The sequence below is a fragment of the Pelmatolapia mariae genome, linkage group LG10_11, assembly GCF_036321145.2.
Source record: "Pelmatolapia mariae isolate MD_Pm_ZW linkage group LG10_11, Pm_UMD_F_2, whole genome shotgun sequence".
Lineage (NCBI taxonomy): Eukaryota > Metazoa > Chordata > Actinopteri > Cichliformes > Cichlidae > Pelmatolapia > Pelmatolapia mariae.
In genome coordinates this window covers 25,886,812-25,901,243 of record NC_086236.1, presented here as the reverse complement: position 1 = coordinate 25,901,243, position 14,432 = coordinate 25,886,812, and the positions used below count along the sequence as shown (strand labels likewise).

The window sequence follows — 14,432 nt, the reverse complement described above, 5'->3', positions numbered from 1 at the left end:
GGGCTTTATTGTGCTGTTTTAGGAATGTGGTGCTTCTTAAGAACAATAAAAACTGATTGCTGCCCAAAAAGCAATAGAGAAAGAAAATTTACACTTACCAGAAAGTCACTTTGACAGTACCATTTTGGACCATATTTGGACCATTTCTACATGGCAAAGATTCAACAAGGTGCTGGAAACATTTCTCAGAGATTTCAGTCCACACGGTTTGTGCATGGTCTCCACATCCATGTTGCATATTTACCATTCGACAGCATCCCAAAGATACTCCAGTGGATCGAGATCTGGTGAATGTGGAGGCCATGTGAGTGCAAGATAGAGGGACACACTGTGGTCATAAAGGGATGAACACTGCCACAACAATACGCAGACTGTAGTTTTTAAACCATGCTTACTTTAAACTTTAGAAGGTTGTCTTGACCATGTCAGTGTGTCTAAATGTACTGAACTGATGCCATGTGATTGGTTGATTAGATATTTGTGTTAATGAGTAGTTTGATTGCTTACAAGTGTAAGCAATCATAGTCCATACATTTAAAGTCCCTACCCTCATTTCCACACTTCTGCCTTCCCTTCTCTCTTGCTGTCTCTGAACACGGATTCCCTCTTTTCCTCTTCCTTTGTCTTTAGTAGGACAGTTTCTACTGGCAACCTATTAGCCAACAACGCCAAATGAAGTCTCAATTAATGCAGACTCCTGCTGACCCAGTTTGAAAATCTAATTCATCAGCATTTTTGATTTGGTAAAGCCTTTACACTGGATGCTCTTCCTCATGCAACCCTCCCCATTTATCAGAGTTTGGGACCACCACTAGGAGTACACTGGCTTGTGGTCCCTCTTTTCCCTGGGTGGGTTTGCAGCATGAGCGAATGACCGAAAAGAAGGTGTGGTGACTGTAAGAAAAAGGAAAAAATAATAAAGTGAAAGATTCCTGCCTGATTTAAGTGCACATTGTGCAAATGGAAAGGTGCAACAACACAGTCCATCGAGTTAAGCTGCATTACTTTGGAGCCTGGTACTATTCAGTAGCTATCATCAAGAACAGTTAAGAAGCATAAGTGGAGACTTTATGATTTATAGTACAGTGCCTTTAAACAAGGCTACTAAGCAGGCTTAAAAAGGCAGCAATAATTTAGGACATCTGATGAATAAATCAAATAATGATGACTTTTGGAATATAATTATTATGGAAAACTGGAAAACTATCCAAGTCTAATTTTTACACTAGTAAAAAGATCTAATTTTATCTTTCAAACAGTATTTGAACACAATCCAGCACACATTTTTTGGAGAGAGACCAGGGGGAGAAAATGAGGGCACGTCATTTTACATCATGTGGAGAAGTCTCTCTCGTCATAACACTTACTCTAGAGCCTCCCAAGAGTGGCGCAGGGCAAGCCATTAAAGGTCTGCTGAGATGCTGCCCGAAGGAGACGGTACACTTGGAGAGAAACAAGTCAATTAGTGAGAGTGTGAAGGTGGCAGGTGATCAAAAGTCTAAGTTAATCAATGGAATTTCATGTGACACATGACAATGAAGTGCAAGATTACTAAGCACATGTAAATGTTTGCTGTAGGTTGTACTATGTACACGCATGAAAGAGTTTGGGAGATAAACTAAAGAAAATCACATTATAAATAATGTCTGTGCTAGCCACTGGGGCACTGATTGCTGCCAGAAAAGCTTGAGCTTCAAGTTGTTTATAGGAGCTTCTCCACTAAATCACTCAGGTTTTCACTTAAATTTGCAACCGCATCTACCTATGAGACTGAAAGTTTGAACTCTTTACTCCTACTCTGAGTAATCTTTGGAGTTCTTTTCTGAACTGAGTTTTTCTGTCTTATTTCAGGCCTGTTTTCAGAACAAAGTGCATTGGATGTTGGTGAGGATGGTACCCTTCATGGCAGCTACCCTTCGAAAATCCTGTTCTAATGGTGATCAAACCAGGTCCAACAGTATGGGGGAAGGAATGAATAAAAGGGGACATTTGCAGACTAGAGATGCAGTTTGAATGTATTCATGGCATTTTTTGCTCCTCACTTTTTCCAGATTTCCTTGGAATATGGAACAGATGTACCTGATCTTCTCTGTTCCTTTTCTTCTAGCAGGACATGTCTGACTTTTAGTATTGTCTTTTGTCCCTTTTTTTTTTTTTAATAAATTAGATAGCAATTAACTGGCAACTATAACTGTCAGAGTGAAAAGTACAAAACTAAAAGTACATTAGTCTCCAAAACACAGTGGAGTTTAAGGAAGAAGCATAACCTGGAAATATGCAAGTGCATCAATAGTGTAGAACATTTGTGTAAATGCACTTAACGACATTCCTGTAGCTGTCACATCCAGTTTGCTCTCCACTGCCCTCCTCGACTGGCTCTGATCATGCTTATTTGTAAGAAATTCAGACAGGCGGAGCAGAGAGAAATGCGGTGGACACAGTGATGCTTCGCTGGCTGATGTACAGCGACAGACTGCAGTAAAAGGGAAACGTTGCGTGTTAGGTGGGTCAGCAGATGCCGAGCTGACAGTCGATGAAATATTTAAGTCAACACAACGCTATCATGGATCTGATGTCTGTAACGTGTAAATGAAATGCAAAGTAGAGAGTGTGTCAGAGTCCATGTTACTACAAAAGACTTTATTTCTTTCTAAATATAAATGATGATATGTAGTATGAGAAATTACATTTAACTATAAATAAGATCCTCCTATTTAACAACATATATTAAAATAGCGTAAATTAGCACAATCCTGTATTGAAATTTGTTTTTTCCATGTATCTTTCCTTTTAAAAAGGTATAAAAATACTGGACAGCCAAAGCATTTGCAAAGTCAAACCAACCTTTTTTCCACCATGTTGGGAGTTTGTTTGTTTTTTTGTCCTAAAACTGTAGCTCTTATCAGTCCAGTCACTGATTGTGACCCACACCCGTTTTCACACCTTGGCTCATGTGATTAGGTAGAGGATCATCAGGGGGTCCTTTGTCCCTCTTTGGGGGGTTACTCCCACTGGGTTTAAATCTGGGACTCTCCACCATTTGACCTTAGAACTGAAGAAGCTTCTCGGATGAGAGGTAAAACGTCTTCAAACAAGTTAAAGAAGTCCAGATGCTTTTCTTTCCAAGCTCCTTAGACTACTATGACCTGGATGACTGAGAACCTTCACAGACTTATCAGTCCATGTTTTTGACCACTTTTCTTATTGAACATCTAAAAAGAGGTTCAACAAGAAATTATTTGTCCAAAAAAATGTATTGTAAAGAGCCACGTTGCAAGTCATGTATATTAGTGATTTAGATCTGTGGGATTTATATAAGAGATACCCAATTTGTCCGGTAAAGATGGCATTCAAACCCTTTACATTGCTGCCATCTACTGGACAATAGCACCAAATGCATGGTCTATTACCTCTCTTCTCCCCCTCTACAGCATATCTCAGCGCCACGCTAACTCAAGACTATATACTGTGCACAAATGTCTACTGATTAAGCTGCTTTACCAAACAGCTAATCTAGTTATCAAAGTTGGGAAATTATTGAATGATGACGCTGTGTGAAAAATGAGAACTTTATTACAACAGGCAAACACTTTATACCCAGTCACTTTCAAAGTCTGTAACTTACACAGTTAAATCTTGAAAACCGGCAGCATTTGGATACAAAGTCAGACCAAAGCATTTTAATTTGTCATAACACACCACATGCCCATTAACACCCATCTGGACACGTCACAACACATGGAATAGATCTGAGCATGCCAGACTCCTGAAACACCCCGATTACTTTGCATAATAATGTACTGTACAAACTTCTATTGCATATTGACACACCGTACAAAAACGAACAAACCGCTCAAAGTAACAGGAACAAAATATTAACCACGCAGAGCAGATTTAGTGTGATGCAGTGCAAATGGTAGAATTAGACTAACGACTAATTAGACTAACTGAAGGTGCGTGGCGTTCGAGGCTGGGCCACAGAGATTGTCACCAGTTCGGTTCCCAAATATGTAAAATAATGTGAAGAGCACGTCGGACTCGGCTGTGCTAAGGCATCCATGACATTTTAAAATGGAAAAAGAAGGCAACGAATGAGCTGGGACTTTTGCTGAGCTGCCGTATAAACACAACACCACGAATCGGGCACTTAATGTAGTCAACTCACGGAACATAAAGTGTTGCCTTCGTAAAGTCAAACAAGCTGCGGATGCAAAACCATGCATATACAAAGAATACATATACAAAGAGGAAGACATGTTGAAGTTGTTAGTTAGTGCCTAGTGGACAGGTAGTGTGCTTGGCTTTTCCAATACGTAGACACCCGTTCGAGTCAATAACCTCTTTTGCTGCCTTTATTAAAGTTGTAAAGAGGTCCAAAAGTGTCATTCAAATGGCCAAATGATAAATAAAAATAAATTAAGGCGAGTGGAACAGAACAATAGGAAAACCCAAAAATGAAAAAAAGAACCCGAAAAACAGTAAATGACCATTTCACTCAAACTGTGTACATACAAGTACACACCATTATGAGAACATGTAATCTGTGTGAAGTTAGCTTGTGTTGTGTTAAAAGCTATGCATGAAATTCATCAATCATATGAGTAAAAGCTGTGATCATAACAGCACACAATTAATACAGATTAAAAACTGGAACCTGCATAATTTCCTCACACCTGTTGCTTGAACCCTAAAGAATAAGTACTAGAGGCATCTCTCTAAGTGATTACACAGAACCTGAGCCTCCCCATTTGATGTGAACTGGCTCTGAACCCTTTCCAGATGCTGAGTCAGTAGCACATTTAAACTCAGCAGGGATCCAAACAACTGATGGGAAATATTAAATCTAGTCAAACAAAGGCTAGCATGTAATACCATCCACCAAGTTAAAAAAAACAAACAAACAATCTAAAATAGTTCATGAATAGTTGATTAAAAATCTCGAGGATCACATGCTTAACAGTTCTGCTGAACTGATGTTGTGCCAGATTTTCTGATCTCCCATTAGCTGGCTTATGAATATATTGTACAAACTTAAAAGCATGACACTCGGTAGCGTAAACAGAGCAAATCAAAACTCAAACACAAAGTGGGGGCAAAAAAATATAAAGGAATAACATATTCACAATTTCTGATATATTTACAAAAGAAAAAAAAGGACTTTGTAGTAAAATTATACATTTAGGAATAGGCCTGTGGCACACCTGGTTCAAAGTCAACACGATGCACATCATTAGTTCAGCGTCGCGGCCAGAAACCACCTTGTGTATGAGACCGGATTCAGCACACGCACAAGGCAGCGTTGTGGTGCTGTGAAAGGATGGTGCGTTCCTCAGAGGAGCTTCTTTCTCTGCTTTGAGTTTGAAGGGACTGTTCGTTTTCCGTCTCACCGTGAGGCGTCTTTGGGGACAAACCTTTGTTGGGGGGCCGGCCGAGCCGACGATGAGGACCTTTGAGTTCTGGGGAGACGTGCGAACAGCGGCGAGACCTTTTTATTGGCGGAGGGGAAGTAGCACAGTCCATCTGCGTGGTCGAGTCTTGCTTTTCAAAAACATTGGCTGAATCATCTGAAGGGGGCAGCGCGTCCCCGACGGAGTCGATGTCGGGTAAGAGCTGTGTGGTCGCACAGAAAGCGGCTTCGTAAAACCCAAATGCCTGCTCCAGAGTTGTGGAACTTTCTTTGAAAGGCGAGGGAACATTCAGTGGTTCGCCACTCCACTGAAATAAAGCGAAAATTAAAAAGTTAGCATTATTATTGAGTGATTAAATAGAATTCCAAAAACTAAGTACACATTCTTTGAAATCCAAACATAGTTGTCAAGAATAAACAAAACAAACAAAAAGTTGCCATTTAATAACTTATGACTAAAAATGAGATGGACTCATGGAAGCTATATTATTTGAATGGAGACATGGAGACAAACTCAGAGATATAAAAATGAATCTACACTGAGTTTTATGTGTATTGCATGCACATGTGATAAATGTGCAAATGATGCAAACAGTAAATATCGATATATGACTGGCATCTGAAAGAATGATCAAGGTGAGTAAATGCAGTCCAAAAAATCCCCGTCTTCCATCTGTCCGCCTAAATAAACTGGTCATCTTTAACAATCATCATCTTCTCTGGAAGTGTAAATATACTCTCCCAATGCCATCTCACAGCGTTAGATGAGCTGCAGTTCAGAGTATGTGTAAAAGCGCTCATATCATAAACTCAATCATCATCAGGGTTACCGTCTTCTTGACTTTAAGGATGCTAAAGGCACTGGCGTCAATAAACACTGAAAAATTTGACATTTTAAATAAGATCTTTGACAGAAACTTGTAACACAATTCCTAGACTGATGCCAGCTGTTGTGCCAGTGCAACCTGGGAATAATCTGAGAACAACAGCCGTTTCACCGTCTCCCACCACTGGTGCTCATTTGTCAGTAAAGTTCTGGTAAATACCAATGAACAGAACAGCCGTTTCACCGTCTCCCACCACTGGTGCTCATTTGTCAGTAAAGTTCTGGTAAATACCAATGAACAGATTTAAATAAACAAAAGCGCTACATTGGAGGTAATAATACCAGTATTTCAGAACAAATTAGCTTAACCAGTTGTACAGAGATGTGGTCATCCTTTGATCCAAACAGCTGCGTTTTCCTATCAGATTCAGTAAGACCAGCCTGGATCTTGAGAAGGGCAAATCATGGGCTAATCATTTTTGACACATTTTCATTGCTGAGTCAGTCACCTCACTACCACTCCAGGCATGTCCATCCCTCATGTTCTTCTCCAAATACCTCATCTTCTTCATAAAACATGCCATCCTCATGCTCCGCCTGTTGGGCCCCGAAAACAAAAAGTGATCTGGTAAACCATCGGTCTTCTGATGGAAACTGATTGTGTGACCTTTGGCTAATTTCTCTAGGTGTTTACCAATAATCATATTCCAACTGGTGAAAGTATTAAAATGATAATTAAAAAAAATGGACTGAAATAACAGTCAACACATGGAATAGATGTGTTAGGCAAACACTTTATACCCAGTCACTTTCAAAGTCTATAGATAGATAGATAGATAGATAGATAGATAGATAGATAGATAGATAGATAGATAGATAGATAGATAGATAGATAGATAGATAGATAGATAGATAGATAGATAGATAGATAGATAGATAGATAGATAGATAGATAGATAGATAGATAGATAGATAGATAGATAGATAGATAGATAGATAGATAGATAGATAGATAGATAGATAGATAGATAGATAGATAGATAGATAGATAGATAGATAGATAGATAGATAGATAGATAGATAGATAGATAGATAGATAGATAGATAGATAGATAGATAGATAGATAGATAGATAGATAGATAGATAGATAGATAGATAGATAGATAGATAGATAGATAGATAGATAGATAGATAGATAGATAGATAGATAGATAGATAGATAGATAGATAGATAGATAGATAGATAGATAGATAGATAGATAGATAGATAGATAGATAGATAGATAGATAGATAGATAGATAGATAGATAGATAGATAGATAGATAGATAGATAGATAGATAGATAGATAGATAGATAGATAGATAGATAGATAGATAGATAGATAGATAGATAGATAGATAGATAGATAGATAGATAGATAGATAGATAGATAGATAGATAGATAGATAGATAGATAGATAGATAGATAGATAGATAGATAGATAGATAGATAGATAGATAGATAGATAGATAGATAGATAGATAGATAGATAGATAGATAGATAGATAGATAGATAGATAGATAGATAGATAGATAGATAGATAGATAGATAGATAGATAGATAGATAGATAGATAGATAGATAGATAGATAGATAGATAGATAGATAGATAGATAGATAGATAGATAGATAGATAGATAGATAGATAGATAGATAGATAGATAGATAGATAGATAGATAGATAGATAGATAGATAGATAGATAGATAGATAGATAGATAGATAGATAGATAGATAGATAGATAGATAGATAGATAGATAGATAGATAGATAGATAGATAGATAGATAGATAGATAGATAGATAGATAGATAGATAGATAGATAGATAGATAGATAGATAGATAGATAGATAGATAGATAGATAGATAGATAGATAGATAGATAGATAGATAGATAGATAGATAGATAGATAGATAGATAGATAGATAGATAGATAGATAGATAGATAGATAGATAGATAGATAGATAGATAGATAGATAGATAGATAGATAGATAGATAGATAGATAGATAGATAGATAGATAGATAGATAGATAGATAGATAGATAGATAGATAGATAGATAGATAGATAGATAGATAGATAGATAGATAGATAGATAGATAGATAGATAGATAGATAGATAGATAGATAGATAGATAGATAGATAGATAGATAGATAGATAGATAGATAGATAGATAGATAGATAGATAGATAGATAGATAGATAGATAGATAGATAGATAGATAGATAGATAGATAGATAGATAGATAGATAGATAGATAGATAGATAGATAGATAGATAGATAGATAGATAGATAGATAGATAGATAGATAGAGAGAGAGAGAGAGAGAGAGAGAGAGAGAGAGAGAGAGAGAGAGAGAACAATACAGTGAATAGCCAAAGACAAACACACACTGTGAACACACTGGGTATATGCTTTAATGGAAACAGAGCAAAAGGAAAAGGCTAAAGAAAAGCTAGGGTACTGACCTTTGGGACCTCACATGTGTTATAAGTCGTCCCTGGGCCAGGAACGTGGTCAATTCCTGTAGCCATGTCGACAACAATCTCATCTCGATGCATAGGGATAGGTGGGCCACCGCGTTCCTGTAGGGCTAGGACGATCACTGTCGTATTATCTGCACGGAGCATGCGTTCCTTCCAAAACAACAGAGCTGTGCATCCCAGCCGGCGGGCACAAGACATTCCCTTTGGCCCCTTAATAAATTAAGAGATAAAGAGAATCAATATTTTCAGGTTTCCAGTGATACCACTTTAACTGAAATTATGTTTACTTGAGGTGAAAGTGTTACAATCAATTCAAAACTGCCCCACTCTAATAAGTACAGCAGGCATCTACCTTAAGAAACGTTGTAACCGTTTTAAATTCCAAACCACTTTCTATACTGCATGTAAACATAACATAACATTAAACATAAGGTAAAAATATTAAAATGGTACTATTACGTACCACCATTTTGTCGTGACTATAACACATATTAACAGCATTCTTGGGTGGCATCATGTTCCACAGTCCATCACTGCCGAGAATAATGTAGCGATGCCGTTTGGGGTCAAGGGTCATCACGGTGGTATCAGGCTCAGGAGAAACCACAAACTCTCCACTGTAGAAATCATAGCTCCAGAGGTCACCTGTCAACACACAAGAAATTATAATTAGTGGGAATACATTTAAAAAAAAAAAAAAAAAGAAGGCCATTACTCGCATCGTGCACTTACATTTAAACATCTCATAAATAAAGAGTTAAATTTCTCACCAAGGGATCGGGCTACGGCCAGGAAAGGGATCTGGTCAATGACTGTACTCCTCCTCACAGGGCCATTATGGGTCAGCCTGGGCCTCTTCCACACAACACGGTTCACCCCAGATTTTTTCATTACACTACAAAAATAAAACAAAGAAACGCAAGGTTTTGCTCAAAACCATTGTTATTAATGACACCTGCACACATCAAGTGAACTGCAGTCATCATTCTACTGCTTGCAGTTAATTGCAGCTTGTGTTCACACAGTGATGATAGATATAATCCTGCATAATGCCAGTTAGGCTGATTTGGGCATGATCAAAAAAACCATAACACATCTAGTTAGTTCCAACTTGCTGGCCAAACGCCCTCTGACTATTACTGTAGATAGCTAGCTATAGATACACCCATCGGCCACTATGTTAGGAACACCTGTTCAGCTGAGTGTTAATGCAAATATCTAATCAGTCAGTCACATAGTACCAACGCAATATGTTTAAGGCATGTAGACACGCTCAACACAAACTGATGAATTTCAAACCAAGCTTCAGAATGGGGAAGAAAGGTGATTTAAGTAACTTTGAACATGGTGGCGTTTTTGGTGCTGTCTGAGTATTTTGGGAACTGCTGATCTACTAGGATCACACACACAACTATCTCTAGGGTTTACACAGAGGTCCCTCCCCAAAAAAGAAGATAAAAAAAATCCAGCAAGCTGCAGTTCACTGGGTCAAAATGCCTTGTTGGTGTCAAAAAAAAGGTCCAAACTGTGTCAAACTGACAGGAAGACAACACTAACTCAAATAACCACTGGTTACAACGAAGGTAGAAGAAGATGATGCAGAAGAGCAGTTCTAAATCGACCACACACTGAACTCTGAAGTAGATGGGCTACAGCAGCACAAGACCACACCCGGTGACAGTCCTGTGAGCTAAGAAGCCTCAGGAAACTGAGGCTACAGCTCACTGGGCTCAGCAAAACTGAACAAGAAAAGATTGGAAGAGCCTTGATTTCTGCTGCAACCCATGGATGTTAGGGTCAGAATCTGATGTAAACAACACTAAACCATGGTTTTATCCTGCCTTGTATCAGTGATTCTGGCTGCTGGTGGTGCAATAGTGTGTGGGGGAAGTTTTTGTGGTACACTTTGCACCCTTTAGTGCCAAGTGAGCATCATTTAAACACCACAGACAACCTGAATATCGCTGATGAACATGTCCATCCCTTTAGAACAATGTATCTAGATGCTTATGGCTGAACTTGTGATGCTCAGCTTGTAAACAAGGACCGAAATGTCTGAGGAATGTTTGGTTGCTGAATCTATACCATGAAGACTTTTTCAGTTCTGATGGTGAAAGTGGCTCCAGTCCACTACCAACTAGGTGTACCTAATAGAATGTCTGCTTAGTGTAAGTCAGTATATGAAAAATGCTAGCTAAAGTTAGAAAAATTGATTTGAGAAATCCCAAGCTGATGTATCAGTTCAGTGTCAAGAGTTTGGACGAAATAGCCATACCCATTTGGTCTGAAGGGTTACAATAACACTGTTTATCGTCTGGTTAATGCTAAGTAATATTATCTAATATGCAACCAATGCAAATTGCTCAATAGCCGAAGCAGCAGCTAGCTAGCCTTAAGCAGGCTAGGTTTCTAAAGTTCTAAATGGATTCTATTTTATGCTGGGACCAAGCACACTTGGTTATGTTTATTTCATGATTAATGGACTCCTTTTCTGCATTATCATTAGCCAGTTTAGGAACAAGCATAATCAAGACAGCTTTTGAACTTCCACTAAGAAGCCAACCTTCAACCATTACATGTGGCTTAAGGGTATAAGACGCCACCCACTGAGACATTAAAATATTTTCAGACATTGGTAACAAAAGGTGTTTAATACATGGACAAGTTATCCAAAAGACATTTAAGCTTGACAGAAGATCAGCAATGCTGGAACTGAACAAATGCCTGGATTTGAATGGTAAATGGGCTGGTTCTTATATAGCGCTTTTCTACTCTAGCAGACGGGGATAGAAACACCAACCGTCTGATTAGTAGGTGACCTGCTCTACCTCCTGAGTCAGAGCCACCTTACATTTATTATTTGACTATCTGATAGAGCCTCTAACTCTGTAGTCTTGACAAGTTCCTCACAGAAGAAGTTCTCTGAGGTTCTGTTCATGACTCACCTGCCACCAAGTCGTTCAATCCTTTCCTTCTCTTTAGGAAGTTCAGGTTTATGGTCTTGTGTTACTTCAAGTGCCTGGAGCGTGATGTCAGAGTCATTTTCTTTCACTCCAACCACTACAGCTGAATCCCCTACGTGGGCAACATACATGTGAACCCCACGGATGACAATGACACTAGCTGTGGTGCCCGATGTACTGGGCAGCCCGGTAATAGTCTTTGGCCACTCAGCTGTAAGGGGAAAAGAAAAGTCAAATGTAAGTCAGCTTTCTGAGACCACTTAGCAAAAATTCTAACAAGAAATGTTACATTAAAAAGGTAAGCAGAAGTTACATTAACATTATGAATATGATACTTAGAAACTTACTCCAGACCTATGAAGCATAGAATTATTACGAATGCAAGGATTAACAGTGGATTTCTGTTTGTGCGGGTAAATCTATGCCTTAGATAAGTTGTAAATGAAAACCTTAAGCTGATGTAGATTATGCCGTAGGCTCTACAGAGATTCACAAGTCTAAATTAAGCTTCAGTGAGTTAAAAATCTGATCCAATAAAGGTGTTAGCACTATCAGAACTAAAGGGAAGTGGTTTCAAATTGTCCAATCATAATTGAGTTCATTGATTCCCATTATCAATGTTGGTATATGTTTTGTTTGTTTCCCCTAAAGTTGCACTGGAAAATAATGATGTTAAACTCTTACCAATGGAGCTGCTCCCTGCATAAGACGTACGCAAGAGTATTTTTTTCTTTTTGTTAATATTGTATGATAATAAAAACAGACGCATTGACTGTAAAACAACAAACAAACAGAAAAATACAGGCCTGCTTTTTCCCCGCATCAAAAAACAAAAAAAAGAAACTGAATTAGAAATCTAGGCAGAATCACAGTTGGAAAGCTCATATCTAAAACAGCCTATCACATAAAAAGAAAAATTACAAGGTCAGCTTGCATAACAGTGAGAGGCATATGTTCACTTTTGAACCCCGAAATAAACTTTTATAAAAACCTCTAGACTGCCTTATAACCTTTAGGGAAACCACAGGAAACTGTGGATTTTGTATCTTCGTGACCCCTTCTTACAGCACCTACAGGAGGAAATAAAGACTGTGTGAGTGTGTGTGACTGTGTTTTAAGGGCGGAGGGGGGGGGGGGGGGGGGGGCACACAGCTGAAAACTGTTTTTTCACTTTAAAAAATCCAGTCCCATAAAGCTCATGTTACCATATATACTTTAAAACCCGCAGTCCCATGCTATTTGGGAAAGACTGAACATTGACTCGTGGTTAATTGCATTTCATTCCATTTATCAAAAATACTGAAACTATGAATATTTTCTCTAAAGTTCTCAGAAAAAATAATCTCTAAAACAGTATTTTCCCTGCGTTTTAACCATTAATGTCTTTGCATCCTATCATATCAACATCATATTGTGACAGCCTCGAAGGCTGAGTCGAGGTCAGATGACAGCTCGCTGTTAATTGTAACGGGATTGGCCGTCGGGGGAGCCACCAGCAACCAGCTGAGTGGGATGCTGCCTCACGTGACAGCATTTTGCCATCTAAGATGCCGATACTCGTAATTGTGAGATTTTACGCCCGACGTGCTGCAATAAAGATCACCAGCGAAAAAATATGAGGGAATAAAGTGCAAGTTAGATAACTTGGATGACTCACGTAGCTCTTTCCACATTGCGTGGTGGCAAGCGATGAAGCCTTTCCGTAGAGCGGTACACACTTCGCTGTGATCCTTCGACCAAAACCCCCGTTGCCTTTTCAGCAGACCCCACAGATTCTCCCTAGCGAAATGTGCTGCTTCTCGGCCCCCGTGGCCATCGAAGACGGCGAAAAACGCCACGGACCTTCGAGTATCAACTAGATTTTCCGCGTCTTTTTGGTCTGATGTTGGTGCACTGATGTTGCCGCTATTCCCGTCTGATAAACTCTCTGTCCACGCTGCAGTAGCTGGACTCGACTCGGCGGAAACCTCGTGTCCGTGGGTCTCACTCTGAGTCTGTTTGATAGCTTCACTTTCCGCTTTCCCCGGTCCCCCGTGTCTCTGAGAATTTGGATAGTCTTCGGCTGGCGTCGGCTCGTACTCGAGTCTTATCTCGACAACATCCTCCATGTATTTTCTCCCTCCTTGCTCAGAAAATGCACTCATACGGAATATCATTGCGTCGTCCATGACTGTGAACTCCGTGTGGCACGTACCTAAGCAATAAAAGGCTGCATGTAGTTGCTAACTGCAGCTCCAAGGTAAAATTTTAAACCGATTTTGCCGCGATTGTGTAGCCGAAGGCTTCCTGCCTTTTTTGTTTATCTTCTCCGCGACGTCCCGCTGTACGTAATGACGTCGCTTTACTCGCTCTCACCCTCTCTCTCTTTAAATGCATCAACTCAGACACTTCGCATGGCACTCCCGCCTGTCGTGCTGCCTTCACGGCAGCTCGAAAACCTTGCAACGACAAGCTCATGTTATATTACACCCGAAACATTTGCTTTGGTATGATAGTGGTAACAACAAATAATTTTCAAAAGCCGACTCTTTATTTGGCTGTAGCAAATCACCCTAAGATGGCAAAAAGTAGACTCATTAAACATTATTTATTCATTAATTAATTTTATTTATATAACCGGACTATCGGTGACTATGTGTTCAGAAGCTTCAGCTTCTATAAATTGGGAAAAGACGTTTAAACATAACTGGAAGTTATGCAAG

At 39.0% G+C, this 14,432-nt stretch overlaps 1 protein-coding gene across 2 annotated transcripts; it reads right to left on the bottom strand.

The window, feature by feature from the left end:
• Positions 1-3,553: 3,553 nt before the first annotated feature.
• LOC134637692 (protein phosphatase 1D-like) lies at positions 3,554-14,039 on the bottom strand. Of its 2 annotated transcripts, XM_063488182.1 has the most exons (7): positions 13,388-14,039; positions 11,713-11,941; positions 9,538-9,662; positions 9,231-9,412; positions 8,750-8,977; positions 6,743-6,830; positions 5,610-5,715 (listed from the first exon to the last, which is right to left on the bottom strand). In XM_063488182.1, the coding sequence occupies exons 1-6, from the start codon at positions 13,896-13,898 to the stop codon at positions 6,747-6,749; spliced, it is 1,359 nt and encodes a 452-aa protein (XP_063344252.1). In that variant the 5' UTR covers positions 13,899-14,039; the 3' UTR covers positions 5,610-5,715; positions 6,743-6,746. The 2 variants fall into 2 exon arrangements, with proteins under 2 accessions (XP_063344251.1, XP_063344252.1); XM_063488181.1 differs by lacking the exon at positions 6,743-6,830 and having other exon boundaries at positions 3,554-5,715.
• Between the last annotated feature and the right edge of the window lie 393 nt (positions 14,040-14,432).

Bases quoted from the DNA above. Each gene is read 5' to 3' on its own strand.
- LOC134637692 (XM_063488181.1), bottom strand. From the start codon at position 13,898: ATGGACGACGCAATGATATTCCGTATGAGTGCATTTTCTGAGCAAGGA. The intron at 11,942-13,387 runs GTGAGTCATCCA...TTCCCCTTACAG, and splicing joins CGCAATGTGGAAAGAGCTAC to CTGAGTGGCCAAAGACTATT. The intron at 8,978-9,230 runs GTACGTAATAGT...TAATTTATTAAG, and splicing joins ATAGTCACGACAAAATGGTG to GGGCCAAAGGGAATGTCTTG.